A 22,171-nucleotide genomic window follows, 5' to 3' on the forward strand; every position below is an offset into this window, starting at 1 on the left:
CACCCAGTTTTCATTTCTTCACAGCTCTTAGCAGTGCCTGAAATAATTTTAGTTATTAAACTGTTTTATGCAACCAATATTTAGAGTGTACCTACAATGTGCCAGGAATTGTTTTTAATAGTCATCGGTTTGGATGCTCCATAAAGGCCGTGTCTTCTTTACCTGTCCATTTCACCTGTGCCCACTAGCGCCTCCCCAGCACTGGGCTGGACGACACACAGTAGGCACTTCACTCATCAGGGACGCTCCGCCCCTCCCGCCCCTCCCCCGCTCCAGGAAGTGCGGGGGCTCCAGCCACCGGGCCGGCCGCGATGCATTCTGGGAAAGCAGCAGCACCAGATCCAAGATGGCGGCCAGCAGGAGGCTGATGAAGGTAAAAGCCATTCTCCGGCGCCGGCCTGGTGGGGGGCGGCGTCCACGACCCCGGGTTCCCACGGCTGGCCGAGGCTCCTCTGAGTGCCGCTACCTGGGCTCTCTCCCTGAGTGGCTCTGCCGTCTCGCCGGGCCGCGTGCGGGTCGAGGGAGCTAACGGGGCCGCTTAGGCCGCAACCTGGGCGGGAGAGCCAGGCCGCTCTGGGAACCGCCGCCAGCCCCTCCGCCCAGCCTGGGGCGTCCACGCCGCCCTCCTACCGGATCTCAGTTGTGACCCCTATCGCGGAGGCCGCGGCCTGGGCCCGGGACTCTGTTGATGTAGGAGCCCGGCCCGGGGCCCCAAACTGGGCACCTGCGGAGAAGGCCCGAGTGCCGGAGCCCCAGCCGGAGCCCGCGCCGCGGAGCCGCCCCACCCTGGGATCCCGGCTCCGCCAGCCCGGCAGCCCCGGAGAGTGGGAGGCCGACTTGGGGAAAGAAGGAGGGCGGGCGGACAAAGTTAAGTCAGTTTGTTGGTGGGTTGTTTGAAATTGTGTTGAGTCCTAGCAAATTGTCGCCTTGACTGCAGAGTCACACAGCGGGCAAGTTCCAACTCCAGGAAGGTGTGGGTTCCAGTCGTAGCTCGGTTCTCTTCCCGGTTTCCTTCTCCATCCACCACTTAGTCATTCCGATCTCCCCTGATGAAGCAAAGTGACATTTTTGGGTGGTGGGAGTTGGCTTCTGTCGTTTGAATCAAAACGGGCCAAAGTTTATAAAAATAACTTGGTACACGTACTTTGGATCTTGGATGCGGCGGGGTGCCTTCTCGTTAATTGGTTCCTTTGGTGAGAACACAGGTGCTAAGTTGATTTAGTTATTTCTCTGGTGGATTTGCCGACGTCCTCCGGAGCCAACCCCGCCAACGTTTTGTGAGCTGGCTGCTCCATTGTATCGCGGAGCTGCCACCGGACCGGAGATTCAGAAGGCCCAGGAGCTGGTTCCTGAGGGCAGATAAAGAACTAGGGTTCGTCCTGGGCCTTGGGCAGAGCCGTACTTGGCTCTGAACTAGACATTGCACTTGGAGTCACAGCCTCTGGGCCCTCCTTCCCTGGGAACGTTTCCTTTCTTTTGTTCACCAAGGGCTAGAGAGGGCGTTTGACTTTGTAAACTGGAGTGGAAGTGGGTACAAGAGCAACTAGCATACTCCAGACCTCTCCTCATCTCTGCAGGGACACCACCATTTATCTAGGTGAGAGAACTGCTAATCACTTATTCTCTTGCTGTACTCCCCAAATGTCATCCATCAAGCCTTGTGGATTTTACTTCAGAAGGATTTTGAGAGTGCACTCTTTGCTTCCTAATCTTACTGAAATTACTTGAATTCATTCACCCTCCTCTCTCAGGTGCCCTCCTGAATGCTGTCTTTCCCTGACTCTCCTTCCTGGACACCAGAGTTCTTTTTCTAGCGTAAATATTTACTCCTTTCACTCCTCTTAAAAATCTCTATGGTTTTATTGTCCTCAGCAGTTAATCATCGTAATCCTAACTTTTTTTTTTTTTTTTTTTTTGCGGTCCTGGGGCTTGAACTCAGGGCCTACACTTCGAGTCACTCCACTAGCCCTATTTTTGTGGAGTTTTTCGAGATAGGGTCTTGCTAACTATTTGCCCGGCTGGCTTCGGAAAGGCGATCCTCCTTATCTCTGCTTCCCTAGTCGCTAGGATTACAGGCGTGAGCCACCGGCACTCTGCCCTAACCTCTTTTTTTTTTTTTTTTTTTTTGATGGTACTTGGAGTTTGAACTCAGGGCCTCACTCTTGCTAGGCAGGTGCTCTTCCATAATCCTAATCTCTTACTTGGCATGGAAGACCTTTCTTAGGTTGAAACAGTCTCTTTAGCCTCACCTTCCATCCTTTGCTTTCCCTGTTGCACCTAGTTGTAGCATTCGTCATTTTTCTGGCCACTACTCTCTGCAACTCTGTGCTTCATATTCATGATCATGTTTACTCCTCCCTTTGAAGTAGACATTTTTTTCCACATTTTGTAGATAAGAAAAAGGGATGCAGATTAGTTGCCTTGCCTCAGGCTATGGATGAAAGGAGATAGTAAGCTGTGATCTAACAGTCTGACTCCAAAACCAAGAAAAATGGTACTCATTTGCTGTATGGTCTCTTCTTTTACATATACTTTTAGCTCTAAGGATAGCTACCTTCTCAATTCTCTCTTCTAGGGCAGTCCTAGGTTCAATTAGTGCGAGTCCCCCTGCCCCCTCAAAATAAGTTGATTCCTCCTTTGTGTGAACTCAGCACATTGTTTCTCTTTGAGCATTGTCACAATTTGATTTGTGTTAAGGCTTGTCTTTCTCACACTGGGTTCTGAATTCCTGCAGGGTAGGGATCTTTGACCTCCTTCACCCTTGGGTTCCCCTGGTCTAGCCCAGTTGATCCAGTTTGGAATTCTCAGGCTCTCAGGAGTCTGTGAGAGGGCTTACTATGCTTTTTAAATTGTGTGTTTGCAAAAAATTTGAGCTCAGGAAAAAACAAAAAACAAAAAACAAAAAAAAACCCAAGTTTTTTTTTTTTTTTTTGTGGTACTGGGGTGAGAAAAAAATCTTTAACATTAACTAAGTACTTATTAAATACAAGGTTCTTTTTTTATGTTTGCAACATGCAAAGTTAGTGTGTTGTCATCTTTATTTTTACAATAAAGCAATTGTGAAGTTTAGGTAGATTTAAAGAGTTACTTAGGGCTAGAGGTGTGGCTCAAGCAGTAGAGTGTCTGCGGAGCAAATTCAAAACCCTGAGCTCAAACCTCAGTTCCACCAAGAAAAAATATTAACAAAAGCAGGGTGGCAGAGGCTCACGCCTGTAATCCTAGCTATGTGGGGAGGCTGAGATAAGGAAGTTCATGGTTTGAGGCCAGCCCAGGCAAATAGTTTGAGAGGCCCCATCTCCAAGATAACCAGAGCAGAATGAACTGGAGGTATGGTTCAAGTGGTAGAGCACCTGCTTTGCAGGCGCACACTCCTGAGTTCAAACCCCAGCCCCACCAAACAAACAGAAAAATTGACAAAGTTGGGCTGGGGATGTAGCTTAGGGGTAGAGTGCTAGCGACACTACACTTCTTCAGGTAGAATATTTAATAGAGTGTGGTGGGAGGGATGAGGCACTAAATCTCCCTGACTCCAAGTTCCAAATTCCATGTCTGGTCATAGTGCCTCCATTTCTTACGTTAAGGCTGTTAAGAGTATATCCAGTTTCTGAAGTTATGGATAGAAATTCTTTGATTTCTTGAGGGGAATTATAGATGTATGCTGCTAATCTTAGGCTCTGATAGTCTGTTTAAGCCTGGCTATTTAAAAAGGAAAAAGTAGGTACTGGTGGTGCTGAGACCCTATGTCCAAAATAACCAAAGCAAAATGGACCGGAGGTGTGGCTGAAGTGGTAGAGCGCCTGCTTTGCAAGTGTGAAGCCCTGAGTTCAAACCTCAGTCACACCAAAAAAGTTAAAAAAAAAAATACAAATTTAAAAATGAGGGAAAAAAAAACTTATTGATGCAGGTTGATCGGTAGAATCTTTCAGTACTTGGGCTGGAAATAAAAGGGATTTTTGATGGTGAAAAATTAGAACTTGGTGTCTACAACAATGCCTCAGGCAGAGTAAGCTAAATGATCAAATTAATTACATCTGAAAGAACTTTCGATTTCCTCAAAAAATGTTTTCCAGGACACCAAATATCAAAGGTTTCTTTGTAACAATGCAGCTAATATAAAATACAATATTAAGTTCTCCTCCTACCCCCCCAAATAGTGGTGTTTGAACTCAGGACTCATCCTTGGTAGGCAGGCACTCTACTACTTGAGTCACTCTACCAACCCTTTTTTGAGTTGGGTGTTCTTGAGATAGGGTCTTTTTGCCTGTACCCCTCTTCTCTCAGCTAGGATTACAGGCGTGAGCCCCTAGGGCCTGAGTGCCTAAGGAAGTTCTTGCAGACAAAGCAAGTACTCCCTCTTATTTTCAAAAAGATTAATCTTGTTTTTCCCCCTAGAACTCTTTTTTTTTTTTTGAATTACAATGTTAATAAACCATTAAATACATTTTAATTTGCAAGCAGCTAATTCAGCATCGATGGCAGCACCCAGATTGTAGCCACTGCTTCTGTCTAGGCCAAGAACATGTGGTTTAGGGAAATTGATTGCCTGCTGATGATTTCTTTGTAGCCTCACATTGCGCACATCTCCCCTAGGGGCTCTCCCATTGAGTAGTTTCTCAGAAGGGCTTTTCTCAGAGGGGAAATTTATGGATTTATGGGGAGGGAAGTAACAATAGTTAAGGCATAATTATTGAGATAAGGAATTAAGTAGCATTCTTTTAATACTATTTATTTTTTAATTTATTTTTTACTGTTGTGCTGGATGGGGGTACATTGTCATACTTACAAAAGTTCTTACAATATGTCAAATATATGATACTTGAATTCACCCCTCCATCATCATTCTCCTTTATCCCCTCACCCCCTTTCCTGGAATAGTTTCAACAGGTCTCATTTTTCTACTTACATACATGTAGATACAGTATTTGCATCATATTTACCCTCCCATACCCTTTCCCCACCTCCTTCCCTCTCCCACCTGTACCAACCCCCCTCCCAGGCAGGACCTGTCCTGCCCTTCTGTTCTTTTGTCAAAGAAGGAAAAACAGTTGACTTTTTTTTGTTTGTTTGTTTAAGATAGCTACACAGGGAGTTTCCTTGTGACATTTCCATGTATATATGTATTATAACCCAAATTGGTTCATCTCTATTTTTCTTCTTTGTACCTTAGTCCCCTTCTTATGGTGGTTTCCACAAGTTTAAAAATTCTGTATTCATTTTTGTACAGAGAGTCCATCAATCATATTCACCTTCTAACTTCCTTCTTTTACCCTCCCCTTCTCGTATGTGACTTCTCCTTAGTGTGACCTGTTTTTCATAATATTGCTGTATTTTTAGTAGGTCTGTTCCACATATGAGAGAGAAAACGTGGCTTTTGCCTTTTGCACCTGTCTAACTTCACTTACGATGATGTTCTCCATTTACATCCATTTACCTGCAGTTGACAAAATTTCATTCTCTGGGGCGAATAAAATTCCATTGTATGTAAATACTACATTTTCTTAATTCATTCATCAGTAGTGGGGCATCTTGGCTGCTTCCACACAGCTTAGCTATTGTGAATAATGCTGCAATAAACATGGGTGTACAGGTGCCTTTATTGTAACCTGACTGATTTCTTTTAATGCTATTTAAATGTTCACTCAGAACTCCATATTGGTCTACTTTCTCAGTCCATAAGTGCATGTGAGGAAGTAGAAGGAGTTGCTAAATAACATTTCATTCCTTGGAATTCATTGTACTAAGCAACTAACTAGTTTACTCTTTAGTAAAGGTTTATATTCTCCCAAGTTGTGTAATTAACACTGTAGAGTAATGATTGTGTGCAGTTCTTGTGTTAGAAGGTGAGGGAGAAAGTGGGCGCAGTTGTGCACGTCTGTAGTCCCAGCTATGTGGAAGGCTGAGTCAGGGTATCACTTGAGTCCAGGAATTCAAGACTAGCCTGGACCCCAGCTCAAAACAACAACAATAACAAAAAAAAAAAAAAAAAAAAGGAGGTGAGGGGAGTTTTACACATGATGTTATACTAGTGTAAATGTCCTTAATCCTATGTGAGGAATCCTCAGAATTTGAGGATTTTGAGGTTTTGGGAATTGAGAAAAGCATTTGCACTTTTTATCCTAAAGTCATGAGTTCCAGTACATAGGGACTGATTCAGCCTTCCTTAATTGTAGGTATGTTTATGCATGTGTATATTTATTTTATTTAATTAATTTATTTTTTGTGCATGTGTTGGGAATGGAAAGCAGGGCCATGTACATGCTAGGCAAGCACTCAACATTGAGCTGTATTCCCAGCCTTTGTTGTTTGAACAGGGTCTTGCTGTATAGCTTAGGCTGGCCTTGAATTTGCTTCACCGGCCTTGAAATTTTGATCCTCCTGTCTCAGCCTCCCTAGTGTTAGAATTGCAGACATGCTGCACTGGATTTTTCTCTAATTCTCTTTTGATAGAAAAACATTAACAGTCTGGTATGGTGGCCTTGTCGTCTGTATTTTTAGCACTCAGGAAGCTGAGGTAGGATTGTGAGTTCAAGGTCAGCTTGAGCTATGTGGGGAGACCCCCCCCTTCTCAAAAAAAAAAAAGTTTACAAAGAATATTACTTATTAAGCAGGATGTGGTGGCATAACCTGTAATGCCAGCACTCAGGTGGCTGAGGCAGGAGGATCACAAGTTGGGGCCCTGTTGAGGAAGAGAGGGGAAAGGAGAGGGGAGAGAAGGAGAGAAAACAGGTACTGAGAAAGAAACTATATGTAATGACTGTAACATTTGGTACCTTTCTTAGGGTATATATCCTAGAACAAGAGTACTTGTCTCAAAATAAGTAGAGCTGTTCCTAATCTTGCTGTTGAGTTAGCATTATTAGATAAGGTCACTTGAAAGCATTATATTGAAGACATTTTAGTTATTTATTTTGCAGTGCTGGGGTTTGAACTGAGAGCCTATACCTTTGAGCCACTCTGCCAGTCTTTTTTTGTGATGGGCTTTTTGAGAAAGGGTCTTACGAACTCTGCCTGGCTAGCTTCGAACCTTGATTCCTGATTTCTGCCTCCTGAGTAGTTAGGATTATAAATGTGAGCCACCAGTGCCTGGCTGAAGACATTTTTTTTAAGTTTTTTTTTTTTTTTTTGATGGTGCTGGGGTTTGAACTCAGGCCTTCATGCTTGCAAAGTAGGCATTCTACCACTTGAGCCACACCTTCAGTCTCTTTTACTCTGGTTATTTTGGAGATAGGGTTTTAAACTATTTGCCCAGGGTGACCTTGAACCAAAATCTTCCTGATCTCAGCCTCCCAAGTAGCTAGGATTACAGGCTGTGAGCCACTGCCACCCAGCTTTTAATTTTTTTTTTTTTTTTTTTTTTTTTGATGGTGCTGGTGTTTGAGTTCAGGGCCTGGAACTGGCTTAGGCAGCCCCTCTACTGCCATGTATCCAGCCCACACATTTGTTTTTTCCTCTACAACAGTAAGTTAGGAATTAAAGCTTTGAGAACGACGGAGACATCCTCCTGAGCCCAGACTTTTGTATCCAAGCACATCAAGAGATTTTCTTGGAGCTGGAAGTGTGGCTTAAGCAGCAGAGCTCCTGCCCAGCAAGTGGCAAACACTTGAGTTCAAACCATAGTACTGCAAAAACAAAACCAAACTAAATTTTCCTTGGAAGCCCTGTGTGGTAGTTCACACCTATAATTCTTGCTACTTGTGAGGTGGAGATCAGAAGGATTGAGGTTGGAAGCTAGTCCAGGCAAAAGATCTGTGAGACTCCATCTGAACCAATAAGCTGGGTCAGGGCACATTCCTGCCATTCCAGCTATTGGAGAACTAGGAGGATCTCATCCAGGCTGGCCCAAGTGTAAAAGCAAGACCCTATTTGAAATAACTAAAGCAAAAAGGGTTGAGGACATGGCTCAGGTAGAGTGCCTGACTGGCAATTGCAAGGCTCTGAGTTCAAACCCAGTACCACCAAAAAAAAAAAAAAAAAAGAAAAAAAGTCAAACAGACCTGAAGGCATCTTAAGTCTGAGCTCATCCTGTGTCCATTCCTCTGACCCCTCACTTCTTCTGTCTTGCTTTATACTTGGTTGATGATCTACTTGTCTACTCAGTAGTTCAAGGAAAATCCCTGAAGAGCCACCTGGACCCTTCCCACCTCTAGACACCTGTCTGATCCTGCTGGTCTCTGCTACTCGTCCTTTCTCTGCCTGTCACATCTCCATCTGCTCTGCCACTGCCTTAGTTTAGGCCATCTCTGTCTGTGATGAGCCACCTGGACCATCTTGGATTCCTTACCAGTCAGCCTGTCCTCTGTCTCACACAGTTTTTGCCCAGCAGTGAGTCAGAGTAGTGTGTTATGTGTTGAGCTTGAGAAGAATGCACATGACCAGCCCTGCATACTCAAGATCAGGGCTGAATGCAGTAAGGCAGGGTGAGGCTGGAACTCTGATTTATCAAATCCACATTTCCTTAACATCTTCCTTCAAAGTCTGATCCCTCCTGCCTCATCTCTTCCCCTCTTGTTGGTGAAATTCCCAAAATACAACATGTTTTGCTCACTCTAGATCTTTTGATCAGTGTGTATGTGTGTGTGTGTGTGTGTGTGTGTGTGTGTGTCTGTGTGTGTGTGTGTGTGTCTCTCTCTCTCTCTCTCTCTCTCTCTCTCTCTCTCTGGGGATCCAACCCAGGGCCTTGCACATGTTAGGTAAACACTGTGCCACTGAGCCACACTCCCAGTACAATGTCCCCCTCTCTTCTTTGTGCCAGGATGAAATTTTTTCCATTTTATTTATGTTCATTGTACAGGGGGGAATTTGTTGTGACAGTTCTGAATATCTTTACATTGTACATTAGTTAGATCTCCGCCCCTCCCCCGTCACCTCCCCCCATTCCACTTAAAGCAATCACAAACAAGATAGTTCACTGTTCTATTTCCTATATGTATATGAAGCTCATTAGCCATATTCCTTCACCTTCAACTCCTCCTTTCAACCTCCCGCTTTTCACAAGGGGGGGAGTAAAAAAAAACTACCTAATTTATAGTCCTGTCTTTCAATATTAATCAGGATGACTTCTTGTCCTTTGAGACTTATTTCAAGAAGTTCCTCCCCTGGGCCTTGCTCTTGAGGAGGTCAGTGAGGAAGAAAAAGGTCATGCATCTAGAATCAAGAAATCCTGACCTGTCCACTGTGTTCCTGATGTGTGCCAACTACATGGTGGAGTGTGAAAAGACTTCCTGACACTGAGTAGGAGGTGGAACGTGGCCTGGCCCTTTAAGAATGAGTAAGGTTTCAGCTAGGCACTGGTGGCTCACACCTGTAATCCTAGCTACTTGGGAGGTTGAGATTGGGAGGATTGAATTAATCCTAGCTATGTGGGAGGGTGAGATTGGGAAGACGGAGGTTTGGGCCAGCCAGGGCATATAGTTCAAGAGACCCCCATTTCCAAAATAACCAGAGCTCAATGGGCTGAAAGTGTGGCTCAAGTGGTAGAGTGAGTGCCTTCTTTGCAAACTTGAAGCCCTGAGTTCACACCTTAGTCCCATCAAAAAAAAAAAAAGAATGAGTAAGGTTTCAGTAGGAGAAAAAGGTACTGATGGAACTGCAGGCAGGCCTGGAATGTAGTGGAATACAGACCAGGGAGGCTGAGTCTATTTCATCCTAGAGTGACATTCCGGGCATTGGCTCAGAGAGATGCCTGGAAGAGCCCCAGAAATCATCTACCAACTCCCCAGTGCAAGCTGCTTCTGACTTGTGCTGTTCCTTCCTTGGGTTTTAGGTAGGACAGGCCTTGAAGTGCTTCCCAGAAGCACCAGGGAATTGGCCTGGTTTTACCTGAGGATGGCATGTGCAATATATGAACTAGGAGTCTTCTCCTGTGAGTCTAGCTTCTAGAAGACATTATGGAAGGTGACTCTGATGGGTTTAAGATAGGTGTCAGAGGTAGCCCATAAACTTTAGGTTTCAATTGTACCCTTCAGGAGAAGTGGCAGACTCATCACTTGTGCCTGTGATTGTCTCCTAGCCAACCTCAACCTAGGCTTACTACATCTCACCTGAGCAAGTTACTTACCCTCTGTGCCTCAGTTACTTCATCTATGTGTGAAGGTTAAATGAATAACTATATATCTAGTGCTTAGAAGAATATTTGGTATGTACTAAAATACTTACAGTTATTACCAAAAGTGAGTAAGACACATTCTGAAGCAGAGGGGAGACCAGCCTGATGGGAGGGGAAGGTTTGGAGGAGTGAAAGGAGATGATGCTGAAAAGGTGGGGGTTGGACCTGCCTGGACATGACCTCATCAATAGGGCAGAGCCTTTTCCATTAGTGCAGGTGCTTTCCTCCCTCTGGAAATGCCTATCCTGTAGAATTGGTGAAAGAGTTATAGAGATAGCAAGGTACAACAAGTTCCTTTGTTTAAAAGTATTTACTTAATAAAATTGAGAACTTTTTTTTTTTTTTTTGCAGCACTGGGGCTTGAACTCAGGGCCTTCACCTTGAGCCACTTCACCAGACCTATTTTTGTGTAGGGTTTTTTGAGATAGGGTCTCGAGAACTTTTTGCCCAGACTGGCTTTGAACCGAGATCCTTCTGATGTCTGTCTCCTGAGTAGCTAGGATTACAGAGGTGAGCCACCGGCACCCTGCAAATTGAGAACTTCACCCCTGGCCCCATCATGTTGGCTTTTTTTTTTTTTGGGAGGGGTACTGGGATTTTTAACTCAGGCTTTTAGGTACTTGAGCCACTTTTTCTGTGATGGGGTTTTTTTTTTTTTTTTGAGCTAGAGTCTTGTGACCTCTGCCTGGCTGGCTTCGAACCTTCGCCCTCCTGATCTCTGCCTCCTGAGTAGCTGAGGCACCAGTGCCCAGCGTCACTGTGTGTTTTACACAAGGAGTTTCTGTTCTGCTAATTTGTTCTGCATTATGCTTTTTGTCTCTTGGTTTGTTGTGGGCAGACTTGAAGAGGCTAGTGTCCCAGGCCTCAGGGAGCTCTCAGTCTGCTGGGGGCTCTGGACTTTGAAGAGTGTAATATGGGTCAAGAATGCTTATGTTTGCCTTTAATCCTAGTTACTTGGGAGTTGGAGATCAGAAGGATCACAATTTGAGGCCAGCCCACATAGTTCTCAAGACCCCATCTCCAAAATAACCAGAGCAAAATGGACTAGAGGTGTGGCTTAAGTGGTAGAGCACCTGCTTTGCAGGCCCAAAACCCTGAGTTCAAACCCCAGTCCTATTAAAAAGAAAAAAAAAAAAAAAGTCAGATGGAGGCAGAAACTTATTTTAGAAACAAGACCTGAGAGAAGCTGTATGTGTGGAACTGGTAAAAGAATTTGCTGTTGGGGCCTTGGCCATGCTTAGGCAAGTAAGTACCTTTCTTTAAACCTGTGTTGTGGGTTCTCTTCATCTCCTCTGGGAATGACCTCTGAAGGATCCACCTGCCTAGCAGTGTGCTGTAGTATAATAACAAGGACTTGAATTTAAATGTTGATTTCTGCCTTCAATTCATTTGTTCTGTTACTTTGAGCCTCAGTGCCCTGATTTCTACACAGAGGTTAATGAAATGACTTCAGCGTTATGACAGTAGCTGAGTGTATTACTTGTGATAATAACTAAGTAAAGAGAGCTAGCAGTCCTATGGTAGGTATGATGTGTTGCCATGAGTCCTGCCTCCATTGCTGGGTAGTAATTAAGATGAAAATTGCATCCAAGGACTCTGAAGCCTTATGTTTAGATTTGCAATGTAGTGAATCACATTAAAGTCGTGATTTAGTATTGTTGCTAGCAATTTCATTGTGCAAGCTTGGAAAGTTTGCATTTCTGCTAAAGTTAGTTCGATAGAGTCACACAAAAACGGGCATTTGGCTGTTTTCACGTTGTTACTGTCCTACCAGTTGTGTAACTGGTATTCAATAGTGACACTGTATTTAGATAACACAGGTTTGTCTAACTTCCCTCAGATATCCAGCTCCACCTGCCAGATTTTGTTTTGGCTAGACAGAAGTAGCCTAGGAGCATTTCTTGTACAACAGACACTTACTGACTAGCTGTGAGGGCTAGGGAAAATACTGTGTGTACATGACATGTTCGTTCTCTGCTTCCCTTCCTTCCTTTCTTTTTCCTTCTGTTTTGAGACAGGGTGTCACCATGTAATCCATGGTGGCCTTGAATTCACAGTTCTCCTATCTCAGCCACTAGTGATTAGAGGTATAATCAGTATCATTTATGTTTTTGTTATTTATGTTGTTATGATAATCAGTATCATTTATTGACAAGTGTTATTCATGAGCAAATTAAGCCCTCGTAGGGTCCTGCACAAGAAGCAGCGTTTCTGCACATTTCTAGTGGAAGCATTAGCTAGCCTAACCTATGGCTTTGGGTGACTGAGATGTTCATGAAAGCAATTCTGGTTCTGCTTCTAGTCCTGGGCCTGCTCTGAGGATTCTGTGACTTGGGTTTACCTCTATAAAACGGGGCTAATATACCTGTTTTGCCCTTCTGGAGGGTGTGGTGAACCTCCGTGTGGTGAACCCCTTGTGCTGTGGATTGCTATTAGAATGTTGTCATAATTGGCCACTTCTCATGCCATGACTGCTTCTTTCCTAGCATCTCCCTTTCTGGCCTTTGTTGTAAGTTTGAAGGGGATGACACTGAGCTCTTGTTGCCTTTGAGAGAAATGTGATAGTGATGTGCTCTTAGCAAGACCCTAAGCCTTGTGTTTTAGGTCATGTCTGCAAGCTTTGTGCCAACAACCATAAACATCCACAATTTCTGTTTGTCATGGTATGTATAATAAGAATGTACATTGAAATTTTAAGAAATATGCTACACTTAGGGAAGAGAATGAAATTAACAGTATTAGGTGTGCTAAGAATTAAGCACTGGCTAAAGTTTCATATAAATCTTGATAGAGCCCTAAGAAGTGGGTCTCATTTTATTTTTCAGGTAAGTCAGAAGATTCTTCAGGTGGTATGGAGGGGCATCAGGTTGGAGTCCAGGCCTCTCTGACTTCTTTTCCTAGGGCCACTGACAATTTGGCAGCTATTGAAGGAATAACCTGCCAAATCAAAATATTATTTCTGCATTTGATATATAAAATTAATATTGAAGAAAATGGGTAGGGATTCTGTTTTTTGGGTTTTTTTCCCCCCAATACTGGGGCTTGAACTTGAGCCACTCCACAAGCCCACCCCCCACCCCCCCCCTTTTTTTTTTTTTTTTTTTAGTGTTGGGTATTTTCAAGATAGAGTCTTGTGAACTATTTGCCCAGGCTGGCTTCCAACTGCATACCTCCTGAGTAGTTAGGATTACAGGTGTGAGCCACCAGTGCCCAGCTATAAGATTTTTCTAAGCAGTACTAGGGATTGAACTCAGGGCAAGTGAACTTGATAGGCAAGTGCTCTGCCACTTGAGCCACCCCCTCAGTGGAGTATTCTGATTTTATTCCCTACACAAATCTTCAAAAAAGATACTGGGTACTGGGATTTAAACTCAGGGTCTTGGGCTTGCTAGTTAAATGCTATACTACAGCCTGGCATTTGTCTTTTTTGGAGGGGGTGGTACTGGGGTTTGAACCCAGGATCTCACACATGTTAGGCAGGTGCTTTACCACTTGAGGCACTCTCCTAGCCCTTTTCTGTTTTGGGTATTTTCAAGATAGGGTCTCGAGACCTATTTGCCTTGAACCACTATTCTCCTGATCTGTGCCTCCTAAGTAGCTAGGATGACAGGCATGAGCCACTGGCACCTGGCTCTAGTGTTCATCTCTAAAAACAATTCAGAACAAATTTTGAGTTTCTGTGACCTCAAACTTAACTGCAGTCAAGGGGTTTTTTCCATTGCTTCCATGTGCCTAGCTTAGTGAGAGGGTTCTGCCCTTTTAGGAACTTGTTACTAACAAGAGAAATGACAAGCGGGACCACAATCTCTTTCTTGCTGAAAGAGTTGGGTGGCATGAACATGGTGGTTTGTAAGCTGGGGTGCACTTGGGGAGCATTCCTCAGACAGAGGCACTCACCCACTTCTGGAGGTTGATGAAGTAGGTACTGGCTGGGGCTAGAGCTCTTGATAGGCAAGTGCTCTGCCACTTGAGCCACACCCTCAGTGGAGTATTCTGATTTTATTCCCTACACAAATCTAGTCTCTCTGTCCTCTGCTCTTCTCCTACCTTGTCTCTATATGTGGGTATTGGATAGCTCCCCCAGAGTTCAGATAGACACCCTATTTGAGAGTCCTAGACCTGATGATGACAGTCCCCAACATGAGTAAACTCAGCCAACCTTGTTTCCTGTCTGCTTTTGTTACATACCCAGTGATTTCTTCCCTCTGTTTCTGCATGCATGTTTCCCACACATGGACACCCGGTCTCTTCTTTAAGCAGTTCAGTTTTCACCTGTCCTTCCAAGGCCCATCAGAGCCTTTTCCATACAGCTGTTCCTTGCTGAAGTCTGCTGGGCTTCATTGCTCTGACCTGAAGGTGCCTAGAGCAGCTCTTCTAACCCAGCTTCAACAGTCAAGAAGGAGCATTAGGCTTTACTTTTTATAGTTCCTTTAGGGACACATGCACCTCTTTCCATTTAACAAATACAAGGGGTGGAGGTGTGGGTGAAGCAGTAGAGTGCTAGCAAGTGTGGGCCCTAAGTTCAAACCCCAGTACCATTCCCCCAAAAAAAGAAAAAAAAAAAGATACAAAATGACTTGGTAGTATTGGATGTGGTAGTATTGGATGCTCTTGTTTACACTATGTAAACACCATTGTATAGAGACTTGTTGTTCCTAGCATTGGTTTGACATCTGAAGCATCTCTGACTTGGCCTCACTGACCATTCTTCTATATGTCTGTTCACCTGCTCCTGTGCATTGGCTTTGGGAAGGACTCAAGAACACAGAAGCCAGGCACTGGGGGTTCCTTGGGAGGCTGAGATTAGGTTTGGGAGGATGTGGTTTGAGGCCAGCCTGGGCAAATAGTTCACAACACCCCATCTCCAAAATAACCAGAGAACACTGAACTGGAGTTGTGGCTCAAGCGGTAGAGCACCTACTTTTGTGTGTGTGTGTGTGGTATTGGGGTTTCAGCTCAGGACCTTCACCTTGAGCCACTCTGCCAGCCCTTTTTTGTGATGGGTTTTTTCGAGATAGGGTCTTGGGAACTATTTACCCAGGCTGGCTTTGAACTGCAATCCTCCTAATTTTTGCCTCCTGAGTAGCTAGTATTACAGGTGTAAGCCACTGTCGCTCAGCTGAGCACCTGCTTTGGAAAGCCCTGAGTTTAAACCCCAGTCCCAATTTAAAAAAAAAAAAAAAATCAAATACAGCTTTGTTGTCACAAGCAGCTTTTTCCTGACAGCCTTGGTGAGTGACTGCTCAGTTTCCTCCGTCCAGTTGAATGTCTTCAGTGATGTGACACCTTGCTGTCTCCCTGGCATGGGCCACAAGGAAGTTGCATTAAATGCTAGAATGTTCTGGCCCTGAGCCCAAAGCTATATGGGATACTTTCCTGTCCTTGATTGTTTTTTTCTTTTCTCATGTAGAAAGTTGAGTCCTGGGCTGGGGGCATGGCTCAAGTAGTGAGCACCTGCCTAGCAAGCACAAACCCAGTACTATCACCAAAAAAAATTAAGTTGAGTCCTTTCACAATTGAACCCTATGTTTGAAAACAGATGTATGTTGCCTTCAAATCTCTTCTCTAGGCAGGAAATCTTTTTGTTGTTTTTATTGTTCCTGGTAGAACATGGTCCTTGTGATTCTGGTGTCTTCAGCAGTCTCTGTTTCATGTGACTCTCTTAACATGTGGGGTCCAGTTGGAACACTGGCTCTGAACAGCTTGAGGTAGCATGGATTTTAAACGTGGAGCAAACTTGTGGTCCTTGACCCAAGCTCTCTTTACCTATCTTGCCTGTAAATATTATGGTACCTGTTGAGAAAAGAACATCACTGTTACCCAGGACTCTAGGGACTTTCTTAAAGGAAGGACCTTGAAAGATGAGCAGGCTTTGAATATGGGGTCTGGTACTGACAGGGCAGTTGGGGAAGTCCTTCTGAGAGTCATCCTGGGGATGAATTCAGCGGGAGTAAGTCATCAGGCCAATGTTCTGGCATTCTGTTTGTTGCTCATTTGGATTGCACCAAAGGGTCTTAATTGGAATCGCAGGAAGAACAGGTTCCAGCATATTTTGGGGAGGAGGAGGAGTCATAGTTAATACTTTTGAGTTTCTTTTTTTTAGGGGATCACAATACTGGGGCTTGAACTCAGGACTCATGCTTGCTAGGCAGGAGCTCTACTGCTTGAGCCACTCTGCTAGCCCTTTTTAGTGTTTGATATTTTCAAGATACGGTCTCATGAGCCATTTGCCCCAGCTGTCTTTGAACAGCCATCCTCCTGATCTCTGCCTCCTGAGTAGCTAGGATTACATGTGTGAGCCACTGTTGCCTGGTGCTTTTGGATTTCTTTCTTTCTTTCTTTTTTTTTGTGGTGCTGGGGGCTTGGACTCAGGGCCTTCACCTTGAGCCACTCCACCAGCCCAATTTTTTGTGATAGGATTTTTTGAGATAGGGTCTTGTGAACTATTTGCCTAGCCTGGCACTTCCTGATCTCTGCCTCCTGAATAGCTAGGATTATAGGCGTGAGCCAACAGCACCAGGCTTGCTTTTGGATTTCTTAAAGAGGACCTTAACCACAAAGTAGTTACGAATCACTGCCCTTGAATGGATTGCATGGGGACATTTTGAATAATTAACTTGCTATGCCTCCTGGGAAGACCCTTCCCATAAAAGAAACAGGCTTTGTTGACTACTTTACCAAAATGCACATGAGTTGGGGATGAGAGCAGCTGGAGTTGTAGCCCTCTGCATGGAGCAGGGCCCAGTTTTTGGGTTGTGTGTGATCTCTTTCTGCTACATGCCACACTTGGCCCCTTGGCAGCATGTGAGCATTTAGCTGTCTGGGCTGGGGTTGTAGCTCAGTGGTAGAGCACTTGCCTAGCATGCATGAGGCCCTGGGTTTGATTCTCAGCACCACAAAAACAATCTAAACAAACAACTGGGCAGTACCCAAGTTTCTCCATTTCCCTCCATACACTGAAATCCTCTTTGGACTCCATTTTGAGAAGTGTTGCTTTCCTTCCTGCACTGCTTGTCCTAGGCTGGGAAACCTGCTTGCTCGCTGCTCCCAAGAGAAGGGACAAGCAAGTAGGCTGATTCTGCTTTCCCTCAAACTCATCCCTTGGTTTGTCAGTTTTGTGCAATCAGCTCGAACAGCTGATCTTAGGCGGCTTCTGGCTTTGAGCAGAACTGAACCAAACATTTGTGGAAGCATATTTAGTAAGCTTCTGTCGTTGTTGTCTTTGGTCTTCCTGACTCTCTTCTCCTAGAGCTGGACTGCTCTCAGTTCCCTCCCTCACTGATGATAGCCTCTTGAATTCAGCTTCTTTGAATTCACATGGGTTTCTTTAAATTTTTTCCCCAATTTTTCATTATCTTCAGTTACAGGGGTACAGTTTTGCTTGAGGATTTGCCATCTTGAGGGTTTGGGTCATCTTGTGCTTTTGAGTCTCAGATCTTTAAGTGGAACTTGTCTTTTCTCCCAATGAGTAGAATCCATCTTCAAGTCGTTTTCCTAAGTGGAGGAAGTATGATTGGCATTTTTCAGGCGGAACAGTTCTTGTCCTCAGGGCCATCTTGTGCAATGCAGGACTTTTAGCATCCTGATGACTGGTAGTGCCAGTGATTTGTAGCTAGGGCTCAATTGAGGATGTTGGGAAATCTGGGTGGAGTGGTATCACAATGCCTGGCATCTGTCTCATGGGTAGGGTTCAGGTTGCTTAAGTGCATGGACCTGGACTGGATGCTGTTGTCACTGTGTTGAGAAACCCCCTATGGGATGCTCAACATTGTCTGAAGATAACACGACTTGTTTGTCTCTCTTGGTTTTTCTAACTTCTTCTGCTTGTTGCCAGTTCTTCCTTGTTGGTTATAATTATGCAAAGCGGGTTCCTCTTCCTTCTTGGGAGAGCTTAACCTGACAGTGAAATAAATTGATCATCCTGCTTTGGGTTCCCTAAGTCTCCCAGGTTCACTCTCAACAGTTTGGCCCTTTGTTCTGTGGCCAGGAGGCCTGGAGCTTCCTCCTGCAGTAGTCTAGCTTTCATCTTTGTCTAAGCATTTGCTTGACGGCATAGTACTGTTAGGTGCTTGCTCTCCATGCACCCAAGGCCCACAAGTTCCTCCTTTTTCTTGTGCAAGATACATTTTTTTTGTTTTGTTTTTGTTTTTTCTTGTGTATGTGCAGTACTGGGGCTTGAACTTAGGGCCTACACCTTGAGCCACTCCACCAGCCCTTTTTTTGTGATGGGTTTTTGAAGATAGGGTCTTGTGAACTATTTGCCTGGGCTGGCTTTGAACTTCAGTCCTCCTGATCTCTGCCTCCTGAGTAGTTAGGATTACAGCTGTGAGCCACTGGCGCCTGGCAAGATACAGTTTTTTTATTACCTTGCTAGAATTGAGTCCATTTTGCCATATTTTTGTAATTCTTGTGTAATTTACATTCTTCCTTTTATCAGCCATACTTCATATTGTTAGTATATAGAGTTCTGAAGCCATAAAGTATATTTGTAGATTATTTAAAAATTAATTTCTTCCATGAATATTGGATATCTTCACCTTTGTTTTTTCTTTCTTGGTTGTCTACATTTTGAAGTTATATCTGGAATATTTTTTTCCTGTCTGTATTTGGTTGAAAACATTTTGGTAGTTTAGTAGGATTCAAGCTGTAAGGCCTATGATATCTTCTGTCCCTACCCAAGAATCTTACTCTGTTATCTTGAGCCAAGGACCAGAATGCAGCTTTTGGTGCACTATTTATAGAGAATATTTCTTATGCTGAGTCCTTTTTTTACTCCCAAATCCCCAACTTCTAGCCATTCACTAACTTAGTCATTAAACAAATGTCTGAGCCCCACTATTGCTCCTGGCAGTATTAGGGCTTCCTGATTTTTGCCCTCATGGAGCTGACATTCTATTTGGGAAATGGATGGGGGGGGGGCCATGGTGGAGTATGGGGCTTTTTGTCCTTCTTGAGTCTGTCTAGACTTCATAGTCTCCAAGGGAGACTATGAGTACTGGGCATCAGCAGTAGGAACAAGATGAAATGCTGGCAGGTTTGGAGTGGTTCCTCAGATTCCATGCTTTCTTTGTACAGGAGCCAGGCCACACCATCCCCCAGTGCAGTCAGGGGTTATAGGTCCTGCCATTAGTGCTAGGCCTTTCTTAGAAATCCACTCTTTTTGAGGACTGGGTGGTGTTGTGCGTGCATGTGATCCCAAATACTTTGGAGGACCAGAGGTTTGAGGCCAGCCTGAGCAAAAAAGTTAGCAAGAGCTCATCTCAACAAAATAATCTGAGTTTGGTGTTTTAAGCCTGTAATCCCAGGTATATAGGAGGCTAGGTAGGAGGATTGTGGTCCAAGGCTCTCCCTGGGTGCAAAACCCTTGTCTGAATAGTGAAAGGGCTGGGGAAAAGAGAGAGAGAGAGAGAGGGAGAGAGAAGAAGGAAAGAAAGAAGGAAGGAAGAAAGGAAAAGAAAGAGAAAGAAGTGGACTCATTAACAAACTGAGGGTGTGTTGTGGCTCAAGCGGTAGAGGACTTGCCTAGCAAGTTCAGGGCCCTGACTTCAATTTTGAGTACTGCAAAAAAAAAACCGAAAAACAAATACAGATTTGTGGGCTGGAGGTGTGGCTTAAGTGTAGAGCACCTGCCTAGCAAGTGTGCAGTTCATACCCCAGTACCAAAAAGGACTGTTGCTCTGTGTGACGGTGCCTCTCCTCTCCCTGTGCCACATGTTAAAACTTCCCACATTCAGGCTCCACCTACACTTGCTGGACCAGAATTTCTGGGACTGGGCCCAAGTCCAGATGATTGTGGTGGGCCTAGGTTGACAAGCAGTGAGCACCTGTGGGAAAATACTTGTGCCTACCACATGTCATGAAACTTCTGTTTTTAACATTTCTTCAATGTTCTTTCCTCCTGAGCCCACTCTGGGCCAGGCTCCCATTCCCAGCTCAGAACTGTAACACTGACTCTACCTGCTTCCCCCTTCCTTGGGAATTAATTATTCCTTCTATCCCTATGTAGCATCAGTGTACCTTGTAAGCTTTTGCGGTGTGATGGGAGTATGGAGTGCAAAGGATCTTTTGGGCTTGATGGTGTCAGGAACCCATAAGGTACCCCTGTGCAGTTGTGAGCCATGGCTCTGCATAAGGAGGGACCTTCCCTTGCTAGAAGGTGTGTGGGCTAGTCCAGAGAGGAAGCACCTGGCAGAGGAGGCAGGGCTCAGTGAAGTGGCACTGGGGTTGTAGAAAAGAAGGCACCCTCAGGGGAGCCAGTCGATGGAGGCTTAATTAAGGTAGTAGTGGGAGTGGCACTCCAGGTGTTTGAGCTTGGATGAAAGTTGGCCTTTCGATGTGTGGGTGGTAGGATGTATCCTGGGTGGCTTGGGTTATCATGCCTGCTGACATTCACTTGTGTTGAAGAGGCAATGGGAAATGTTAGGCTGGTGCGTAGTCCAAAAGCAAGTGACAGACAGTTCTAAAGACATTTTAGGCCAAGGTCCTAAAGTAATCAGTTATGATGGCTGACCTTTTTGGGTGAAATGGCATTTGCTGCATTGACTTATGTATATTATATTTGCAAGAACTCTTGTTATTTGCAAAAGGTTTCCCTCTTCATAGTCTGCAGCTCTGGGTCTTATTACCCTTTTGGCAGCTGAGAAAACCTAGTCTTCAGTGATGTTTCCTAGCCCCACCCATCCGAGACGGGGTGGTGGTTCTCTTTGCTTGTACCCATTTTGGGATGGAGTCCTGAAATTGTACTCATGGTGTTGGGTAGGAAAGTTTGTGGGTATGCGTTTGTCTTTGGCTGACTTCTAGTCTCAGGTTTATTCATCTTTATATTCTCAGCTTCCAATACATAGCCAGCACTTAATAAATCTTGTTTGGAAGAAATGAGGTCTATAGTGCTTCAGGTTAGCCCCTGCTGCCTATTTGCCCTGTGCAGTTACTGAGGGTTAATAGGCATGGTGACCAACCTAAAGAGAAAGTGGTGTGTCTGTAGAAGTATGGTTCCCCCCATCATATTCATGTTTGTGGGTTCACCAAGGTGGGGGCTTGACTTGGTCTAGGGCAGGGGTAGAGGCAGTAATATCACAGTGGGGACTACCCCAGCTCTGTGCCTCCTTAACCTGGCCAGACACAGTCTACTCCTCATTCTCAGATGTTGTCATTGGTGATGTTCTCACCTGGTTTTAATTGGAGGGAGTCAGGAGGGATCTTAATATGTGGTACTTTCCCCAATTTGACACCCCTTTATGCTTTGTTAACCAACAGGAGCTTGAAGAGATCCGCAAATGTGGAATGAAAAACTTCCGTAACATCCAGGTTGATGAAGCTAATTTATTGACTTGGCAAGGGCTTATTGTTCCTGTGAGTATTGAACACTTCCACTTCTTATCAGATTATTCTTTCAGGTGGTATGCTGCTGCTGGCCTTATCTTAGTGCTCCTAAGTAGGCTCATAGTCTGGGTAGCCCACAGATGCACAGATGTGGGCTGTGACTCCAGGGGGACAGGTAGGGTAGGTTACTCAGTAGCAGCTATTGAGTAGAATCATGCCTTGGCACTGATTTTTTAAATTCTAGGGGTTCCAAACTTTCCAGTTCTGTAGTTTTCAATGAAGAGGAGTATGTGCTCCTGTTCTTATCTATCTTCCCTGGCTTCTGGATGCCTGGCCCTGTTTATCAGGATGAGACTTCCTTCTCTGGCCTCTCTTGGAAGAGGGCCAGTGTTCCCCTCTGGATCTTCTTTTGCTTTCTTCCTTGGTTTTGCATCTGTGTCTCCAGCTGTCTGGACACTTTATTCCTTGTACCCTTCAGTATGTGCCTCCAGTTTGTCTCAAATCCCATATATTGTCTATATGTTCCTCTCACTTAGTGACTTTTCTGGGGCTTGGGCCTCCGGTGTTTGCCCACAACAGCTCCAGGTCTCAGGGAGTTCTACCTTCAAACAGCTTGGGCTTCTCTTAACAGAGGCTTTGCCTTGGTCTTACTACCATCTTGATTTTTGTATCCCTTCTTTTCTCTATCCTTTGATCCCTTTCACCCTTCCAGACACTTGACCTGTACTTCACTCTAGTTTGTAG

At 44.6% G+C, this 22,171-nt stretch overlaps 1 protein-coding gene across 2 annotated transcripts in view; it reads left to right on the forward strand.

Annotated features, from left to right (window-relative positions):
* Positions 1-274: 274 nt before the first annotated feature.
* Positions 275-22,171, forward strand: part of Ube2l3 (ubiquitin conjugating enzyme E2 L3) — a 62,417-nt gene continuing 40,520 nt past the window's right edge. Inside the window, exons 1-2 of one of the 2 annotated variants that reach the window (XM_020160751.2) lie at positions 275-373; positions 21,362-21,457. In XM_020160751.2, coding sequence (XP_020016340.1) covers positions 347-373; positions 21,362-21,457 — 123 coding nt within the window. In that variant the 5' untranslated portion in view covers positions 275-346. The remainder of the gene's footprint in view (positions 374-21,361; positions 21,458-22,171) is intronic. The other variant, XM_074061026.1, reaches the window with a different exon arrangement.

This window comes from Castor canadensis, chromosome 18, assembly GCF_047511655.1.
Source record: "Castor canadensis chromosome 18, mCasCan1.hap1v2, whole genome shotgun sequence".
Lineage (NCBI taxonomy): Eukaryota > Metazoa > Chordata > Mammalia > Rodentia > Castoridae > Castor > Castor canadensis.